Genomic DNA, 16077 nt, shown 5'->3' on the forward strand with positions numbered 1-16077 from the left:
CCGGGTCCCCCGTGCGTGGTCTCCGCTCACGCCCGCTCCATTCCCACCGTGCGTCGTCTCCGCTCAAGCCCGCTCCGCGCCCCCCGTGCGTGGTCTCCCCTCACGCCCGCTCCGCGCCCCCGCCCTGTGCGTGGTCTCCCCTCACGCCCGCTCCGCGCCCCCCGTGCATCGTCTCCGCTCACGCCCACTCCGCCCCCCCGTGCGTGGTCTCCCCTCACGCCCGCTCTGCGCCCCCGCCCTCTGCGTCGTCTCCCCTCACGCCCGCTCCGCGCCCCCCGTGCATCGTCTCCGCTCACACCCGCTCCGCGCCCCCCGTACGTGGTCTCCCCTCACGCCTGCCCCGCGCCCCCCGTGAGTGGTCTCTGCTCACGCCCGCTCCGTGCCCCCCGTGCGTGGTCTCCCCTCACGCCTGCCCCGCGCCCCCCGTGCGTGGTCTCTGCTCACGCCCGCTCCGCGCCCCCCGTGCGTGGTCTCCCTCACGCCCGCTCCGCGCCCCCCGTGCGTGGTCTCCCCCACGCCCGCTCCGCGCCCCCCGTGCGTGGTCTCTGCTCACGCCCGCTCCGCGCCCCCCGTGCATCGTCTCCGCTCACACCCGCTCCGCGCCCCCCGTACGTGGTCTCCCCTCACGCCTGCCCCGCGCCCCCCGTGCGTGGTCTCTGCTCACGCCCGCTCCGTGCCCCCCGTGCGTGGTCTCCCCCACGCCCGCTCCGCGCCCCCCCCCCTCCGTGCGTGGTCTCCGCTCAGGCCCGCTCCGCGCCCCCCATGCGACGTCTCCCCTCATGCCCCCTCCGCACACGCCTCCCCCCACCCCCAACCCGTGCGTAGTCTCCCCGCCCCCAGCGCATCTCCTCTTCTGGGCTCTTTTGAGGATCGCATCCGCGCTTTTACTCCAGTGTCCGCTACTTCCCTTTGTGTCCAGCAGCCCTGAATCTCCTCTCTTCCCTTTTCCCTAGTTCTTTTTTGTGTGAGTGAACACGTTCCCCACCCATAGAGAAAGCGATCTCCCTTCGGGGCGCCACTGGTCCGTGCGCCCATCCCTTCGTCAGGGGAGGTTTTTCGTGCCCAGCGCCGTGCTGCGGCTCCCGGAGGGGCACACATACAGACGAGTCCGTGCCCGCCGCGGGCAGGTGTGCGCCCTGTCGGTGCCTCTTGCCTTTCAGGCCACTCAGGTAGACAGGAGGGTCCTGGGTGCCTGACCCTGGCGTGATAAGCTGTGTCCTGTCAGCTCCCCCTAGGACGTCCAAGCCGGTCTGGGAAGCGGTGGCTGGGAGGGGTCTGGGGGTGGCAGCGAGCTCCAGCCCGTCTCTGAGAAGGAACAGGGGCTCAGGTTGGATGGGAAGGGCTGAGCGCCCCCAATCAGGGACCCTGTGTGTATGGAGGCCTAGGGGTGGGGCGAGAGGGTTGGGTCCACTGCAGGGGTGAGCGCCGAAGCGTTGTGCAGTGAGGGGGTTGGGGAGGGCGAGGAAGGCCGTGTGTGCCTTGAGGAGTTCTGGGACTTACCTTTAAGCTTCAGGGTCTTTTCACGCTACTGCCTACCCGTCTGCCTGCCTCCCTACCCGCCTGTCATGCTTAGCTTCCCACCTACCTTCCTGCCCACCCATTTCTCCAGGCGTCTCTCTGTGGCTGCTGTGACATGGTCCGATTTGGGTGTGAGATGGTTGATGTCGAGTAGTGGGAGCGCGGGTGAGACCAGGGCAGGAGGAGGCTGGTGGAGGGGCCAGGCCAGAGGTAACAGGAGCCCATCGGAGGCGGCGGTGGCTGTGCCAACATGCGTGGGGTGGGCTCGGGCTTGAGTCCCTGGGGGGCAGCTCAGTGGTGCAGAGAGGGTCTGGTGCCGCTCTGACCGAGTGCCCGATGCTGACCAAAGGGAGAGGGGGTGGGACACATCTCTGAAGTATGAGCAGGAAGCCCCGATATCCCCAGGCGGGTGGCAGGGAACAACTCCCCCACCATGCCCCGCCACAAGACATAAACCCATCCAGGCTCTGGGTGTTCTTGCCTGATCTGTGTGTCTGTCAGCTGCCCCTCGTGGGCCAGAGGACCCCGTCTGTTGAGGGTGGAGGAAAGCAGGGGTCTGGCGAGCAGCCCTCGGGCCGAGCGGGGGCCCTGCCGCACACCCTGGAGGGCTCGGTGGGCGTCCCTGCCTCCATGTTAACGATTGTTTCTGCCTCTCTTTTCGTGTCCTCTCTTGCAGCCCCCAACTTCTGGGCCTTTCACCTCCTCCTTTGGAGGGACAGGATTCTCAGATGACCCCTTTAAAAGTAAGCAGGACACTCCCGCTGTGCCTCCGAAGAAACCTGCTCCTCCGCGGCCTAAACCGCCGAGCGGTCAGTACGCTTCCTTCTCTCGCAGCCGCCTGCCCACCGTCGCCGGGCGGCGGGGGTACGGCGGGCCCCTCAGCGCACCAGCCCAGAGGGTCCGTGTTCGGAGCCAGACGGGCTCCCCTCTGCTCGTCACGTGGCTCTACACACCTGTGTGCCTGGCGGCGCCTCTGATCCCTCCTGCCCTTGCCGCGTCCTGTGGGCCCCTGGGCTCTGGGCTCTGTGTGGGGCTCCAGGGGGGTCTTCAGAGGCCGGGGGCTAAGAATCCTCCGGGCAGTTGGCAGAGCTGCTGCGTGGCCCCTGGCTCAGCATGTAGTCGTGGCCCCTCCCACCTCCCCACCTATCCCGAGCTCTTTCCAGGTTGGCTCATGGAGGGCCCAGGGCTGGGGGCTGGCAGAAGCAGTGGCTGAAGCCACTGCACCCATCCTGCACCTCCAGATTGGTTTAGGACTTGGGGAGGGGTGGGGGGGTTCTTCCTTGGCTGTGATTGATGTGAGAGGAGCCAGATGGCTTGGGGCTCCCTTGCCCTCTGCTCCTGCCCCAGCATCTAGGCAGGTAGCTCCGAACAGGGGGCTTCCTGCAGCCCTTCCTTCTCCTGGTTACAGGATGTTGCTGGCTTCTCGCAGGATTTGGTTAGCTCGTGCAGGGTACCTTTCTTGGGTGATGGCGATAGTTCAGCAGGCCAGGTTATCAGACTTAAAAGCAGGAAGCTGTTGCTCCCAGTGGCAGAGGGATTCACTGCAGTTTCCCAATCATTAGTCTAGTCCCCCTTCATGGTCTGCTCTGGTCCCCTAGCAGAATCCCCTGTGCTGCCCCTAGACTATAGTGTCATAGAAGGACCACGTGCTCCTGCGGTCGTGCCTTCTATTCACAGCCTTCCTCTCTTGGTCCTTTCTGTTGGGCTGACTCTCTCCTTCCCACCTGAGCATGCCCTGCCCCCGCAGTCAGCCCCAGGGCCTCCGCCTTGTGGCTGGGCAAGGGTGGACGCCCCCTCCACCCCCTGAGGTCACTAGTTACGGGGGGGTCATCAGTTCAAGGATGGCCAGCCTTCCTACACCTGTCCCTAGAACCGCACAGAGGGGAAGCTGTTTAAAAATGCACCCTCTCCCCTCCTGTCACCTGCTGGCCAGAACTTTGTCTCAGGAGGACAGGCCCTCTGCCCACAGTGCCCACTTTGGCCTCCTTGTGGATGGGACACGAGAGAAAGCATGCCTGGTGGGCGGGGTGAATTTATGAGATTTTCTATAAACCATGCTTCAAAGGCATTTACCCTGAAACGGGGCAGGGAGTTGGGGGGGGTGGGGAGCAAAAACTATGAAGGAATTCCCTGTGTCTGCGAGAGGCCGCTTACACCTGAGAGGCTGTGACCCTCGGGGGACACTGGCTGGTCTCCTGATGCAATGGCGTTGGGCCTTCTCCATCAGAAAGATGGGAGCCATGGCAAACCTGTGCACTCAGTGACACGCTGCACGTGTGCATGCACACGCTGTCACACTGTGCTTGCATGTGTCTGCATGCACGTTGCGCATGTGAAGGTACAGGCACACACACACACCCCCGCCCGGCAGCTCAGCTCGGCATCTGCTGGGTCTCGTGGAGGAGCTGCTCCCCTCGCTGGCCGCGGCAGGCGCCGAGCTCCGTTCTCAGGGTTTCTTGGAAACATTCATCTCAGCCTCCTCCCCTTCCCTGAACCAGTGCGGGGGTGCTTTTGAAGTCGCCCTCGGCTGGCACCTCCCCTTGTGTCTCCCTCAGTGAGCCTCCCCACCCACCTCGGCTTCTGCTTTTAGTTGCCATGGACTTGGAAAGCAGAGCCCGCTGGAGGTGCGGCTGAGCTCCCGGGGGCTGGCCCCGGGGCTCAGGCTTTTCAGAGTCCTGTCCGTGTTTGGGGGAGTCTGGGCGTGTAACCCAGGGGTCTCAGGCTGCCTTTGCTCATCGTGGCTTTGGCCTGCTGCACCCCTGCTGAGCCAAGGCTGGCAAGGTGCCCGGTGCCCCGAATATCTCTTCACATCACGACCCTCAGGGTGCAAGGTCACGACTGTTAACCCGCCAGGTTCTGGCAAGACCTGCAAGACCGGACAGGCACCATGATGCCCTCTTAGCGGAACTGGAAAGGGAAGTGAGGGAGGTTCACATGGATGCCCAAGGTCACGCAGCAAGGGGGAGCAGCAGGGCCAGCCCTACACCCAGTGACCCCTACCCCTGCCCAGGCCTCCCACTCCCCCAAGCCCCCTTAGACAGCTGTAATGAGAACCACGCCGCGAGCTTCGGGTGCTCTGGACAACAGTCAGCCTGTGTGCAGTGCTTAACCCGTGAGCGGCCACACCGTGCCCGCATAGAGGCCTAAATGTCTTTCATCTGATTCTCTTACCTAGAAGCAGTGGCTGAACAGGAAACCCCTGCGTTGTACACGTTGCTGGGTGGTAGGTACACGCTGTGTGGCAGGTGCTGTCAGAGCACTTGCAGTGGTGCTGTGATTTCATACTAACCTGTAACAACCTGGGGACTGCCGGCCGTGTCGATGCCCCTGCGAGGGCCGCCTGACCCAGCAGGTGTCATTGAGCAGGGTGGGTGTTGGTGGGGGGCGTGGGCTTGTCCTCTCCAGGCTGCTTCCCCGATCGAGAGGTTGGAGCCCAGCCGTGTGCATGTCCCTCCTCTCCCCCGTCTGCATCACAGGGAGCAAGGCCTCTTCAACTGGAGCCGCCCAGCCGTTGTCTGCTTATTAGCAAGACAGGGCAGCGGATGAGAGAGAAAATCCTGCTTGGAATGTTTGTTATGGAAGCGTCAGGCTCAGCTCTCGTTCTCTTGGCTCCTAAAGATGGGAAGCGTCCAAGGGGCTGTCCATGGGTGGTGGTTGTTGTCTTTTGAGAAAACAGTCAGCAGTTGGCGAGTGAGGGCATCATGGAATGTGCTTTTCTACGCTTCTTGCTGATGCAGCCCTTTGCTGCTTGGAGGGGCCATGTGGCCAGCACGTGAATGTGCTGCGTCGTCACGCTCAAGGGCCCCCTGACGTGTGGGGGTGTTGGTCCTAGGAGGGTGAGCAGGGAGGGGATGCTCCCTGCTCCCGAGGCCCGGTGGCCTTGGCGGCGGAGCCGTAACCCCCTCCTCCATGGAGGTAGGTGAGCAAACAGTGCAGCCTGCCGGGTGATTGTGGCTTTTCTTACACACACAGCTTCATACCCACACTCCAGAAACCATGAGGAAGGAGTGGGCTCACCTTTGTCACTCTGTATGGGAAATGGGTCTGATTGACCACACTCCTGCTTGAGGCTTGCCTGGAGGGGACCCAGAGATTTCTAGAGTCCTACAGGTCTTTGTGTCTGGCGTCAGCGCTGACCTGTGAGGCCAGGACAGGCAAGTCTGATGCCGCATCCCTCTGGCGTCTGGGTCCCCTGTCCTGCTAGAATCCCAAGAAGATGCTCGATCAGACTGGTTTCACATTCTGGCTGCTTCTGTTTCCCGGAGGGACTCTGGGCAAGTGTCTTAACCTTGCTGAGCCTCAGTTTCCCCGCCTGAACTCGGGCGCAGCTGTGGCCTAGCATGTGGCCTCTCTGGTAAGTGCCTTGCACAGTTGATGAGCATCGTGATGAGCATGGTGTGTACCCACCAACCCGGCCCTGGGGTACAGGGACCAGGACTCGGGGTCCTCCTTCCCCGGGGAAAGACAGAGGCTGGGCCCGAGGCCGTCATATGCATACAGGGAGTTCTCAAGGGATCCTTTTCCTCCATGAGTTGGCAGTTTAGCAGAAATCTTTGCAGCTGAAAAAAAATAGCGTGGGTAGTTGAACTTCAAAGAGGGCTCCAGGGTCCTCTCTGGCAAAGCTCAGCTGTTGTCACTCACGTGGGACCAGGTGGATGTTTGGGCCTGAGTTAATTCCTGGCTTTGGGGGTGCCAACCTTTGTGCCCCAGAGGCTGCAGTTCTCACAGCCTGTGGGAGCTGAGTTTTGGTTGCATCTTTAAGTTTGATGAAAGATTAGTTGACATGCGATCAGCAACACAGCGTCAGCCCGTGCAGTCACGGTGGGGGTCCTGCCAACCGGGAGCCTCACCAGGGTGCTCTGGGAAAGAGTTCTGGCATCCGAGGCGTGTGACTGGAGCAGCCCTTGGGCCGGCCATCTGCTCTGACCTAGGCCAGAAAGTGGATGCTCGAGAACCTTTGAGAATTACCCTCTGGAGCATGTGCATGGCGCTCTGGAGTTGGCACTGTGTTCTCTGAGCCCAGAGGTCTTTTCTAGAAAGGTCTATCAAGGTATGCAGTAACGAGCAGGTGTCTGTTTGGGTAGAGAGACTCGGTTTCTTCTAGGCAGATGCAAAACAGACCGCTCCAGCAGCCGCCGAAACCTGTCAGTTAGAATTAGCGCTGGTACACCTCCCCCAGGTAAACAGCGGTGTGCTTTCTGCAACGGACCGGAGATCGAGATCAGTCAGAACTCACCGCTGAAGAGTTTCTAGGTAAAAGTTGTTGATTTGCAAAGGGAGAAACAGATTTTTTTTTTTCAAGTGCAGGAAATGGCTGTGTGGGTGTCAGTGATTGGGCCCTCGCGCCTGCGGCGACAGATAGCGGGATCCTGTGCCCCGGGCCCCACCCTCGCCACTTCCTGTAAGTGCAGCCCCACATTGCGGTTCTTGCAGCGCCTGGGTGACACCAGCTAGCGTGCCTTCACCGCTAACCAGCCAGTCACCTTTAACCTCTCCCCAGTTTAATTATTATTACAGCTAATGACCTTTTCACCCGCAGAATAAAGCCACGCACACTCTGGTGGTGTCTTTCTGCGCTCTCCCCCTCCTCAGTATCCTTCCAACCCACACCAGACAATGGGATACTATTTAATAACTAGGGTCCTGTTTGATTCAAGTGATTCTGAAAAAAATAAATCATCATTTCTGCCCTAGAACCCGAGCCCCCTCCCACACCTGTGACTGACCCCACACGGTAACAGAACAGGGTCACAGAAGGTGGCATCTTCCTTCTGGGTGCTTTTCTGGTGTCCGCCTGCCCCCAGGGCCAGCCCATTCGCCCAGCGGTCAGCTTGACCGTCCCGGGAGCTGCCACCCAGGAGCTGATCGCAGAGGAAGCCCCGGGTCCCTCCGTGGCTCCAGCCAGGGTGTGTGCTCGGCTCTGAGAAGCCAGGCGGCATGGCGTGAAACCAGGGCGGTTACGCAGTGCCCCTGTGGATCCCGGCCCCTTGTTTATCGCGCAAGATCCACTCTGAAAATGGCTTCTCCAGTTGAGCCGTAGCGGTTAGCACCTCAGCCTTGAACTTAACTACTTGAATTCCGTTCCCACGATGATTTTAGAGAGATAATTCAGTGGGTACATGTGATAGTTCTAGAACAGGACAAACTCAGTTCACCGCCAGCTCGAATGTGGAAAAACGCGACAGTTGCCGGCCAGCCAGGGTTGGGGTGCTCCAGGGTCGGGGAGCTCCAGGGGAACCTCAGGCACCCAGCCTGGTGGAGCCCTCCTTCCCCTGTGGGCTGCCCACCACCCCCGCCGCCTATCAGGAGCGTCCATGCTGGGACTGCGCAGGACCCCTGACTGCACTGCTCGTGAGCCGGCTCCTGGCCAAGGGAAAAAAGTCACTTTCCTCTCAGCTTCTTAATGTGTGAAACGCCTGGAGACGAATTGTTCTCTGGGGTGAATTTCTGTTTTGCAAAGTCGGCTGAGTTCGAAAATAGAAGCATTTGCCTACCTTAGCCCACGCCCACCCTCCTGCACCCAGAATCGCGTGGTGGGTTGAGTGGGAGTTGAGTGACACTGTCACCTGTTGTGTAGCGGGGTGTAAGTGCCCAGACTCGGGGGGCCTGGAGCAGAGGAGTCGGGGCTCAGCCTGCTGGGGTCTGGGGGGCGGTTATAGCAAGGCCTTGAGGTGGGGTGCAAGAGCCTGGACTCCCCAGTCTGGCGTCTGTGTGTAGGTGTGAACAGACAGCAGCTACCACCCTGGCCCCGGCGCCCCTCTCGCCCAGGGCGGAGGCCCCGAGTACCTCCCCCAGCCCCTTGGTTCCTCCACCTACAGCAAGGTGAGGGGGGCCCAGGGAGACGTTCCCCACGAGGTACTGGCTTTTCTGACGGGGTGAGTGTGGCCCCCCATCTCTTCATTCCTCGCATTCAAAGCACTGAGTCAACCCCGCAGCCACTGTCAGCTGAAAAGCGGCACATGTGTGTGTGAGTGGGTGGTGGGGCCCGGGGGGCGGGTCCCCCTACTCCAGGCGCTCTCCGTGCCTTTCGTGCTGCCCCCACGCCGGGAGCCCCCGGCGCACACGAGCGCTCTCTCACCTCTCCAGACCCACCGCGCGGCACCCTGGGGACTCTTCAGTGTGGGCACGGCGCCTCCCTGCCCGTGCCGAGGTGGCGTCCTGGCCGCACGGGCGCCGCTCCGGAGGGAGGAACCAAGGCTGGGCTGCCGCGGCCCCAGGGCTCCCCCCGCCTGGCTGTAGCTAGCATCTCCCTGTCCCTCCCCGGGCACCCCACAAGGCCCCTCACGGGGATGTGTAAGGCCAGCACACGGCTGATTCAGCAGAGTGTTGCAGGCGCAAATCAAAAAACAAATATAATTTTTAAAAAAAGCAGAACTTGAGACCTGCCAGGCTGTATTGTTTTTGTTGTGAAGGCTGATTTATGATTTGTAAATTCATTGATTAAGTCACGTACCCCCTCCCGGTGTTTGCTACAGAACCAAAGTGGCCCTTGTCAGATTTCTTACGAATGTCTTTGGAGTCTTCTGTGGAAACCCCTTAAAAAGTGTGTTTTTCAGTCCTAAGGGTATCTGTCCTTTGAGGACCTCAGAAGTGTGGCGACATTTTCCCCTTCTCACCTTCTTCCTCTGACGGGGCAGTGACCCCACAGCCCCTGGGCTCACTACCTCTGACCATCCCAGGTACCTTGCAGAGGGAGAAACAAGCTCATCAGTTGTGGGGGTGCCTGGTGGATGATAGTAAATATTTGTTCAGCTTTTCTCAACTGTTCAGAACCAAACCTCATCCTGCTCCCTTCAATGCATTCAGCAAATTTGTCTTAAAATTCAGTAAATATTTTTAGTGGAAAATCTCAACGTTGTGATGGTGGGGACCTCAGATTTTATCTTGCCGGGGCTCTGCTGCTTGGCACGGCTTTGATCTGTGGGGTTTGCCTTCTCCTCGCGTGTGCCTGAGCCAGAGTGAGTGGGGCCAGAGTCTGCAGGGCTCCTGGCTGGCAAGCTGCTCGCGTGGCCCTGTGGGTCGCGTCCCACCAGAGGGGGCCTGGTGTTTCTCATGTGTGTTGGTGAAAAGCGACCTTTCTCAGTAAATAAAAAGTTTCTGAGTGGTGCTGGATGTGTAAGGTGAAGCTTTGGACAGCCTGCTTTCTCTCTCCCCCCAGTTCAGCTTCTTTGCTGGGTTCAGGGTGCAGAAAGGGGGCAGCCAAGGTGACAAGGAGGGCACCTCCGCAGCCTTAGCTCTCCCATAGTACGACTTTCAGAAGTCTGGCGGTTGTGTGGGTGTGCTGCGTTATGTAGGACGAGAGGCAGTTGTGTGGGTGTCCCGTGCTGTGTGGAATGAGTGACAGTTGTGTGTGTGTCCTGTGCTGTGTGGGATGAGTGACAGTTGTGTGTGTCCCGTGCTGTGTGGGATGAGTGACAGTTGTGGGTGTCCTGTGTTGTATGGGATGAGTGACAGTTGTGTGTGTCCCGTGTTGTGTGGGATGAGTGACAGTTGTGGGTGTCCCGTGTTGTGTGGGATGAGTGACAGTTGTGTGTGTCCCGTGTTGTGTGGGATGAGTGACAGTTGTGTGTGTGTCCTGTGCTGTGTGGGATGAGTGACAGTTGTGTGTGCCCTGTGCTCTGTGGGATGAGTGACAGTTGTGGGTGTCCCGTGTTGTGTGGGATGAGTGACAGTTGTGTGTGTCCCGTGTTGTGTGGGATGAGTGACAGTTGTGTGTGCCCTGTGCTGTGTGGGATGAGTGACAGTTGTGGGTGTCCCGTGTTGTGTGGGATGAGTGACAGTTGTGTGTGTCCCGTGTTGTGTGGGATGAGTGACAGTTGTGTGTGTCCCGTGCTGTGTGGGATGAGTGACAGTTGTGTGTGTGTCCCGTGCTGTGTGGGATGAGTGACAGTTGTGGGTGTCCCGTGCTGTGTGGGATGAGTGACAGTTGTGTGTGTGTCCCGTGCTGTGTGGGATGAGTGACAGTTGTGGGTGTCCCGTGCTGTGTGGGATGAGTGACAGTTGTGTGTGTGTCCCGTGCTGTGTGGGATGAGTGACAGTTGTGGGTGTCCCGTGCTGTGTGGGATGAGTGACAGTTGTGTGTGTGTCCTGTGCTGTGTGGGATGAGTGACAGTTGTGGGTGTCCCGTGCTGTGTGGGATGAGTGACAGTTGTGGGTGTCACGTGCTGTGTGGGATGAGTGACAGTTGTGGGTGTCCCGTGCTGTGTGGGATGAGTGACAGTTGTGTGTGTCCCGTGTTGTGTGGGATGAGTGACAGTTGTGGGTGTCCCATGCTGTGTGGGATGAGTGACAGTTGTGTGGGTGTCCCGTGCTGTGTGGGATGAGTGACAGTTGTGTGTGTCCCGTGTTGTGTGGGATGAGTGACAGTTGTGTGTGTCCCGTGCTGTGTGGGATGAGTGACAGTTGTGTGTGTGTCCCGTGCTGTGTGGGATGAGTGACAGTTGTGTGTGTGTCCCGTGCTGTGTGGGATGAGTGACAGTTGTGGGTGTCACGTGCTGTGTGGGATGAGTGACAGTTGTGGGTGTCCCGTGCTGTGTGGGATGAGTGACAGTTGTGTGTGTGTGTCCCGTGCTGTGTGGGATGAGTGACAGTTGTGTGTGTGTCCCGTGCTGTGTGGGATGAGTGACAGTTGTGGGTGTGTCCCGTGCTGTGTGGGATGAGTGACAGTTGTGGGTGTCCCGTGTTGTGTGGGATGAGTGACAGTTGTGGGTGTCCCGTGCTGTGTGGGATGAGTGACAGTTGTGTGTGTGTCCTGTGCTGTGTGGGATGAGTGACAGTTGTGGGTGTCCCGTGCTGTGTGGGATGAGTGACAGTTGTGGGTGTCCCGTGCTGTGTGGGATGAGTGACAGTTGTGGGTGTCCCGTGCTGTGTGGGATGAGTGACAGTTGTGTGTGTGTCCCGTGCTGTGTGGGATGAGTGACAGTTGTGTGTGTGTCCTGTGCTGTGTGGGATGAGTGACAGTTGTGGGTGTCCCGTGCTGTGTGGGATGAGTGACAGTTGTGGGTGTCCCGTGCTGTGTGGGATGAGTGACAGTTGTGTGTGTGTCCTGTGCTGTGTGGGATGAGTGACAGTTGTGTGTGCCCTGTGCTCTGTGGGATGAGTGACAGTTGTGGGTGTCCCGTGCTGTGTGGGATGAGTGACAGTTGTGGGTGTCCCGTGCTGTGTGGGATGAGTGACAGTTGTGGGTGTCCCGTGCTGTGTGGGATGAGTGACAGTTGTGTGTGTGTCCCGTGCTGTGTGGGATGAGTGACAGTTGTGTGTGTGTCCTGTGCTGTGTGGGATGAGTGACAGTTGTGGGTGTCCCGTGCTGTGTGGGATGAGTGACAGTTGTGTGTGTGTCCTGTGCTGTGTGGGATGAGTGACAGTTGTGGGTGTCCCGTGCTGTGTGGGATGAGTGACAGTTGTGGGTGTCCCGTGCTGTGTGGGATGAGTGACAGTTGTGTGTGTGTCCCGTGCTGTGTGGGATGAGTGACAGTTGTGGGTGTCCCGTGTTGTGTGGGATGAGTGACAGTTGTGTGTGTCCCGTGCTGTGTGGGATGAGTGACAGTTGTGGGTGTCCCGTGCTGTGTGGGACGAGTGACAGTTGTGGGTGTCCCGTGCTGTGTGGGACGAGTGACAGTTGTGGGTGTCCCGTGCTGTGTGGGATGAGTGACAGTTGTGTGTGTGTCCCGTGCTGTGTGGGATGAGTGACAGTTGTGTGTGTCCCGTGTTGTGTGGGATGAGTGACAGTTGTGGGTGTCCCGTGCTGTGTGGGACGAGTGACAGTTGTGTGTGTGTCCTGTGTTGCCACAAATGGCAGCTTGGGAACGTCCTGTGTTGTGGAGAGTAATAGCTCAGGTGGGGCAGCTGTCCTGACCACAGACCTTTGTTTTTTATTTTTGTGTTTGGTTGTTTTTGTATTTATCTCTCATCTACAGAGCTGCACTTTCCAACTGCAGCCCTGAATCTTATAAATAGAACCCAGCCGCTATCTGGTCGGGATGAAAACACACATTCTGGCTCACGTCTATTTTTGATTATGTTCTATTCATCTGATTTATCAAGACCCCGCCCCCACTAGTCACCCAAACCTGTTAAACTCTCCTTCAGGGTAAAAGTTTTCAAGCAGAAGAGCCTGCCTTCCTTCAGTGTTCACATTTCTGAGTCGTGGAGGGGTTTGTATTCCATCGTTTTCTCCCCTCCCTGCCGACTCTCCGAGCGGAGACCTTCCCAGAGAAGCTAGGAGGGAGAGGTCGGGGCGGGGCTTCACGCCCCCCAGTGCCCCCCAGCCTGCCGCTCCTCGATCCTGGGTGCTGGGGGCCCTCTTGGTCTCGGAAAGTTCAGAAGCAGGAGAATTAAAGACGCTGCTGCCAGGGTGGGGCCGGCCACCAGGGTTTTTTTTTTAACAGCACACACCGTGGTAAACCATCAGGTTCATATTGTTTTTGCTCAAGGCTGTCCTGTGTGCGGTTTCGGTGCACCGCTAGGGTAGCTGCTGAAACTGCTGCGGTTTCAAATAAGCCCTATTCTGTCCTGTCTTCAACCTTGGTTCCCCCACCCTGGTAATGAAGCCTCCTCTGAGTGCTGGGGAGTCACTCGGGGGCTCAGCAGCAGCTTCCAGCCCCGGGCTGGGGGAGGGTCTTTATCTGATTGTCTGCAGTCACATCCTCCCGTCCACTCAGGCCTCCCTGCCCTGGGCAGATGTCTAGGAATGACAGGCCAGGTGTCATCCTGGTTATTAGTTTTATACCAAAATTTAAGGGGGAAAAAAAAAAGATTGGTGTTCTCTTCTCTGAAACACGCCCCAGACAAGCCTCTTTCCTTCACTCTTGGTGCCCGGAGCCACAGAAAGGCGTAAAAGTGGGCAGCAGTTCTGCCCAGGAGCACGGAGGCAGACTGAGTTACCCTGTCACGTTTAATATGAGCACCACTTCAGAAAAAAACAATTAAGGACTTAGCAGAAGTGGTTACATAAAAGCAGGAACCAGCCCCAGAATGTATGAAAAGTGTAGCTGCTAAAAATAAACGGGGGCTCAGAGTGGGAAGTGTTGTGGACCAAGGGCAGTCAGGGCAAGGGTGTCTTTTGTGAAAGGCTTCTCTGCTCGGGAGCGTCGTGTCAGGCCGAAGCTGGGAGGCCACCAGTTTTGCACGTGTCAGGTCCGATAATTCAGCCTCGATGCCCGAGCACAAAAACAGATAACCGAGAAAAAACCGTTTCCCCCCCGCCACCACCACTCCAAAACAGGAGCAGTTGATGTGCCCTGGTTTCGTATTAACACAGTCATGATTTCTAAATAACAACGGTTTCGGCAGCCGAGCAAAACCAGGCCCCGGGCCGTTCTTGGGTGTGAGTGCCTCCTTTCAAGATCTCCCCGATCATCTCCGTGCTTGTTAGAAACCTCAGCTTGACATTCTTGCCGGCTGGATTCTTAACTGCCCCCCACCCCCAGCCCCTGGCCCCAAAGTGATTAAAAAAAAAAAAAAAATGCCCTAAATCAAGGGAGGAAGCTCTTCTTAATTTAAAAAAAAAAAAAAAAAGCGGCACAGAAGTGGGTGATGGTGTATTTGAACATGTGCACTGCTGTGGTCACTCTCAGGGCCTGGCTGGGGTCAGCCAACCTCGTTAGGCATGCTTGGACATTTGCCGTGCTGGACGGTACGGGGGGGTCTGCCTGGTGGAGGTACCTGTGGGAAGGAGACCGCGGTGGCCGGGCTGCAGGGACCGTGCCTGCCGAGGCCAGCGTGCCCGTACCTTAGAAGGCCATCCCCCTGGGCACCCTGGCAGAGGCGCACGCACTGGCTCGGTTGGCAGGTGAGGCCCCGTCCCTCGGGGCCCGGGGAAGGCTGCAGGTGTCCCAGGGGCCCCCGGCACAGGGTTCGCTCAGGATCCTGTCTGTATTCACAATCAGTCTTTGATGACGCCACCCCTTGGGGTTTGGAAAGCGAGGCAAGGTCTGCGTCAGGGTGTATCCTATCTGGGGGGCTCTTCTCTAGGGGGGCACGCCTGGGCTGTGGCACTGCTCCGCCGTGGCAGGGGGAGGTCGCATGGAGGGTTTGAGGGAGCCTGACAGCTGGGGGCCAGTGCAGGGAATTCGGCAGTTCAAGCGGAGCCCACCCCTGCACGGGGGCTGCAAGACCCACCCAGCCGCACTGCACGGGGGGCATCTGAGCAACTCAGCAGGCAGGGTTCTCAGTTTCCTTGCGGAGCTCATGGCGGGGTGGAGCTGTCCTGACCTCTGGGTATTGGAGCTACGCCAGCTTGGCGTTGGCAGACTAGTAAAAGGTGATTTACAAAAGCAGACAGCCCCCTCAGGGGCCGACCCCAGCTCTGGCGGCGATGGCGCGCGGATGCTCTTTTACCCCGCCCAAGTATCCTAGGGCCACCATACCGCAGCTGAGACGGCCGAAATGGACCATCCACAGCTGTGGAGGCTGGGAGTCTGAGATCAAGCTGTGGTCCGGGCTGGTTTCTCCTGAGGCTGCTCTGGTTGGCTTGTAGACGGTGCCCACCCCCGTGCCTTCCTTCGGTCTCCCCTCTGTGAATTTGTGTGTCCTGCTGTCCTCTTTTCTCCCAAGATCACCAGTCCTGTTGGATTAGGGCCCACTCAGAGGACCTCACTCTAACTTGATTACCTCTGCAAATATCCCATGTGCAAAGACAGCCACATCCTGAGGTACCGGGGGAGAGGACCTGAGCATAATGAATTGGGGGTGGGGGACCAGTTCATCCCATCACAGCCCCATTTCATGGAAAAGGAAGCTGAGGCTGGAGAGGGTGGTTGCCATGTTCCTCCCCATCTTCCAGGGGTCCACAGCCCACTCCCTGCCCAGGGCTGGGCCAGGAGGGCTGAACACAGGCCTGGGGAGATGGTGGGTCTCAGGCACTTAAGGCAGAGGGACTTCCTGGAGAGAAGCCCTGGCCTGGGGTCCTGGGGGAGCGAGGTATGGCTTGGGACGAGGTGGGGAAGGGTTTTGTGGGGGCTTTCCGAGCTCGCCGCGGTGGAGCTTGCATGTTAGAAAGCTCTGTCAGCAGAGCGGTCTGTGAAGCTGGGACACAGCTGTGGGCAGCCGAGAGCTCTGCCTTCTGGAGCTTGTGTTCTCTTGGGCAAGAGAGAAAATACACGGCGAGTGACCTAAAGACAGCATGACGAGGGCTGCAGCGGTGTCTGAGCCAGAAGTGGGGAGGGTGGCCTCTGCGTGCACGGCACCCACGTAGGGAGGGGCGCTCCTGCCTGGGAAACAGTGAGCGCAGGGCACTGCGCTGGGCCGGGGCGGGATGGCCGGGGCTGGGGTGGGTGCTCCCAAAGCCCTGGGGAGAGCTCGGCAGGGTCGGCGCAGCACTGAGTTAAAAGGCCACCTCACTGAGCGCGGCGGCCCCGCGGGGCTGAAAGCTGAGAGAGTGGGCTGCCCAGGGACTGTGGCAGGCGCGGTTCCCAGAGACCCCGGAGAGGCGAGGACCACTTGCCTCGGGGGGTGGTGCCACTGTGGGGACCCGAGCTCCTGGGGCTCACGCCCACCCTCCTCCTTGCCCAGGGACCCCCGTGATCTGCCTGGCTTCCTGTTCAGTCACTGCTCCCGGCT

General features: G+C 59.1%; 1 protein-coding gene across 8 annotated transcripts in view; it reads left to right on the top strand.

Annotated features, from left to right (window-relative positions):
- EPS15L1 (epidermal growth factor receptor pathway substrate 15 like 1) overlaps positions 1-16077 on the top strand; it is a 106077-nt gene that overhangs the window by 81085 nt on the left and 8915 nt on the right. For 3 of the 8 annotated variants that reach the window (XM_061149962.1, XM_061149959.1, XM_061149963.1), the window contains 2 exons: positions 2195-2327; positions 4694-4741. The exons of 2 other annotated variants lie outside the window; for them this stretch is intronic. In XM_061149962.1, coding sequence (XP_061005945.1) covers positions 2195-2327; positions 4694-4741 — 181 coding nt within the window. The remainder of the gene's footprint in view (positions 1-2194; positions 2328-4693; positions 4742-16077) is intronic. 3 more of the 8 variants (XM_061149960.1, XM_061149965.1, XM_061149961.1) reach the window with 1 other exon arrangement.

This window comes from Dama dama, chromosome 9 (assembly GCF_033118175.1).
Source record: "Dama dama isolate Ldn47 chromosome 9, ASM3311817v1, whole genome shotgun sequence".
NCBI lineage: Eukaryota > Metazoa > Chordata > Mammalia > Artiodactyla > Cervidae > Dama > Dama dama.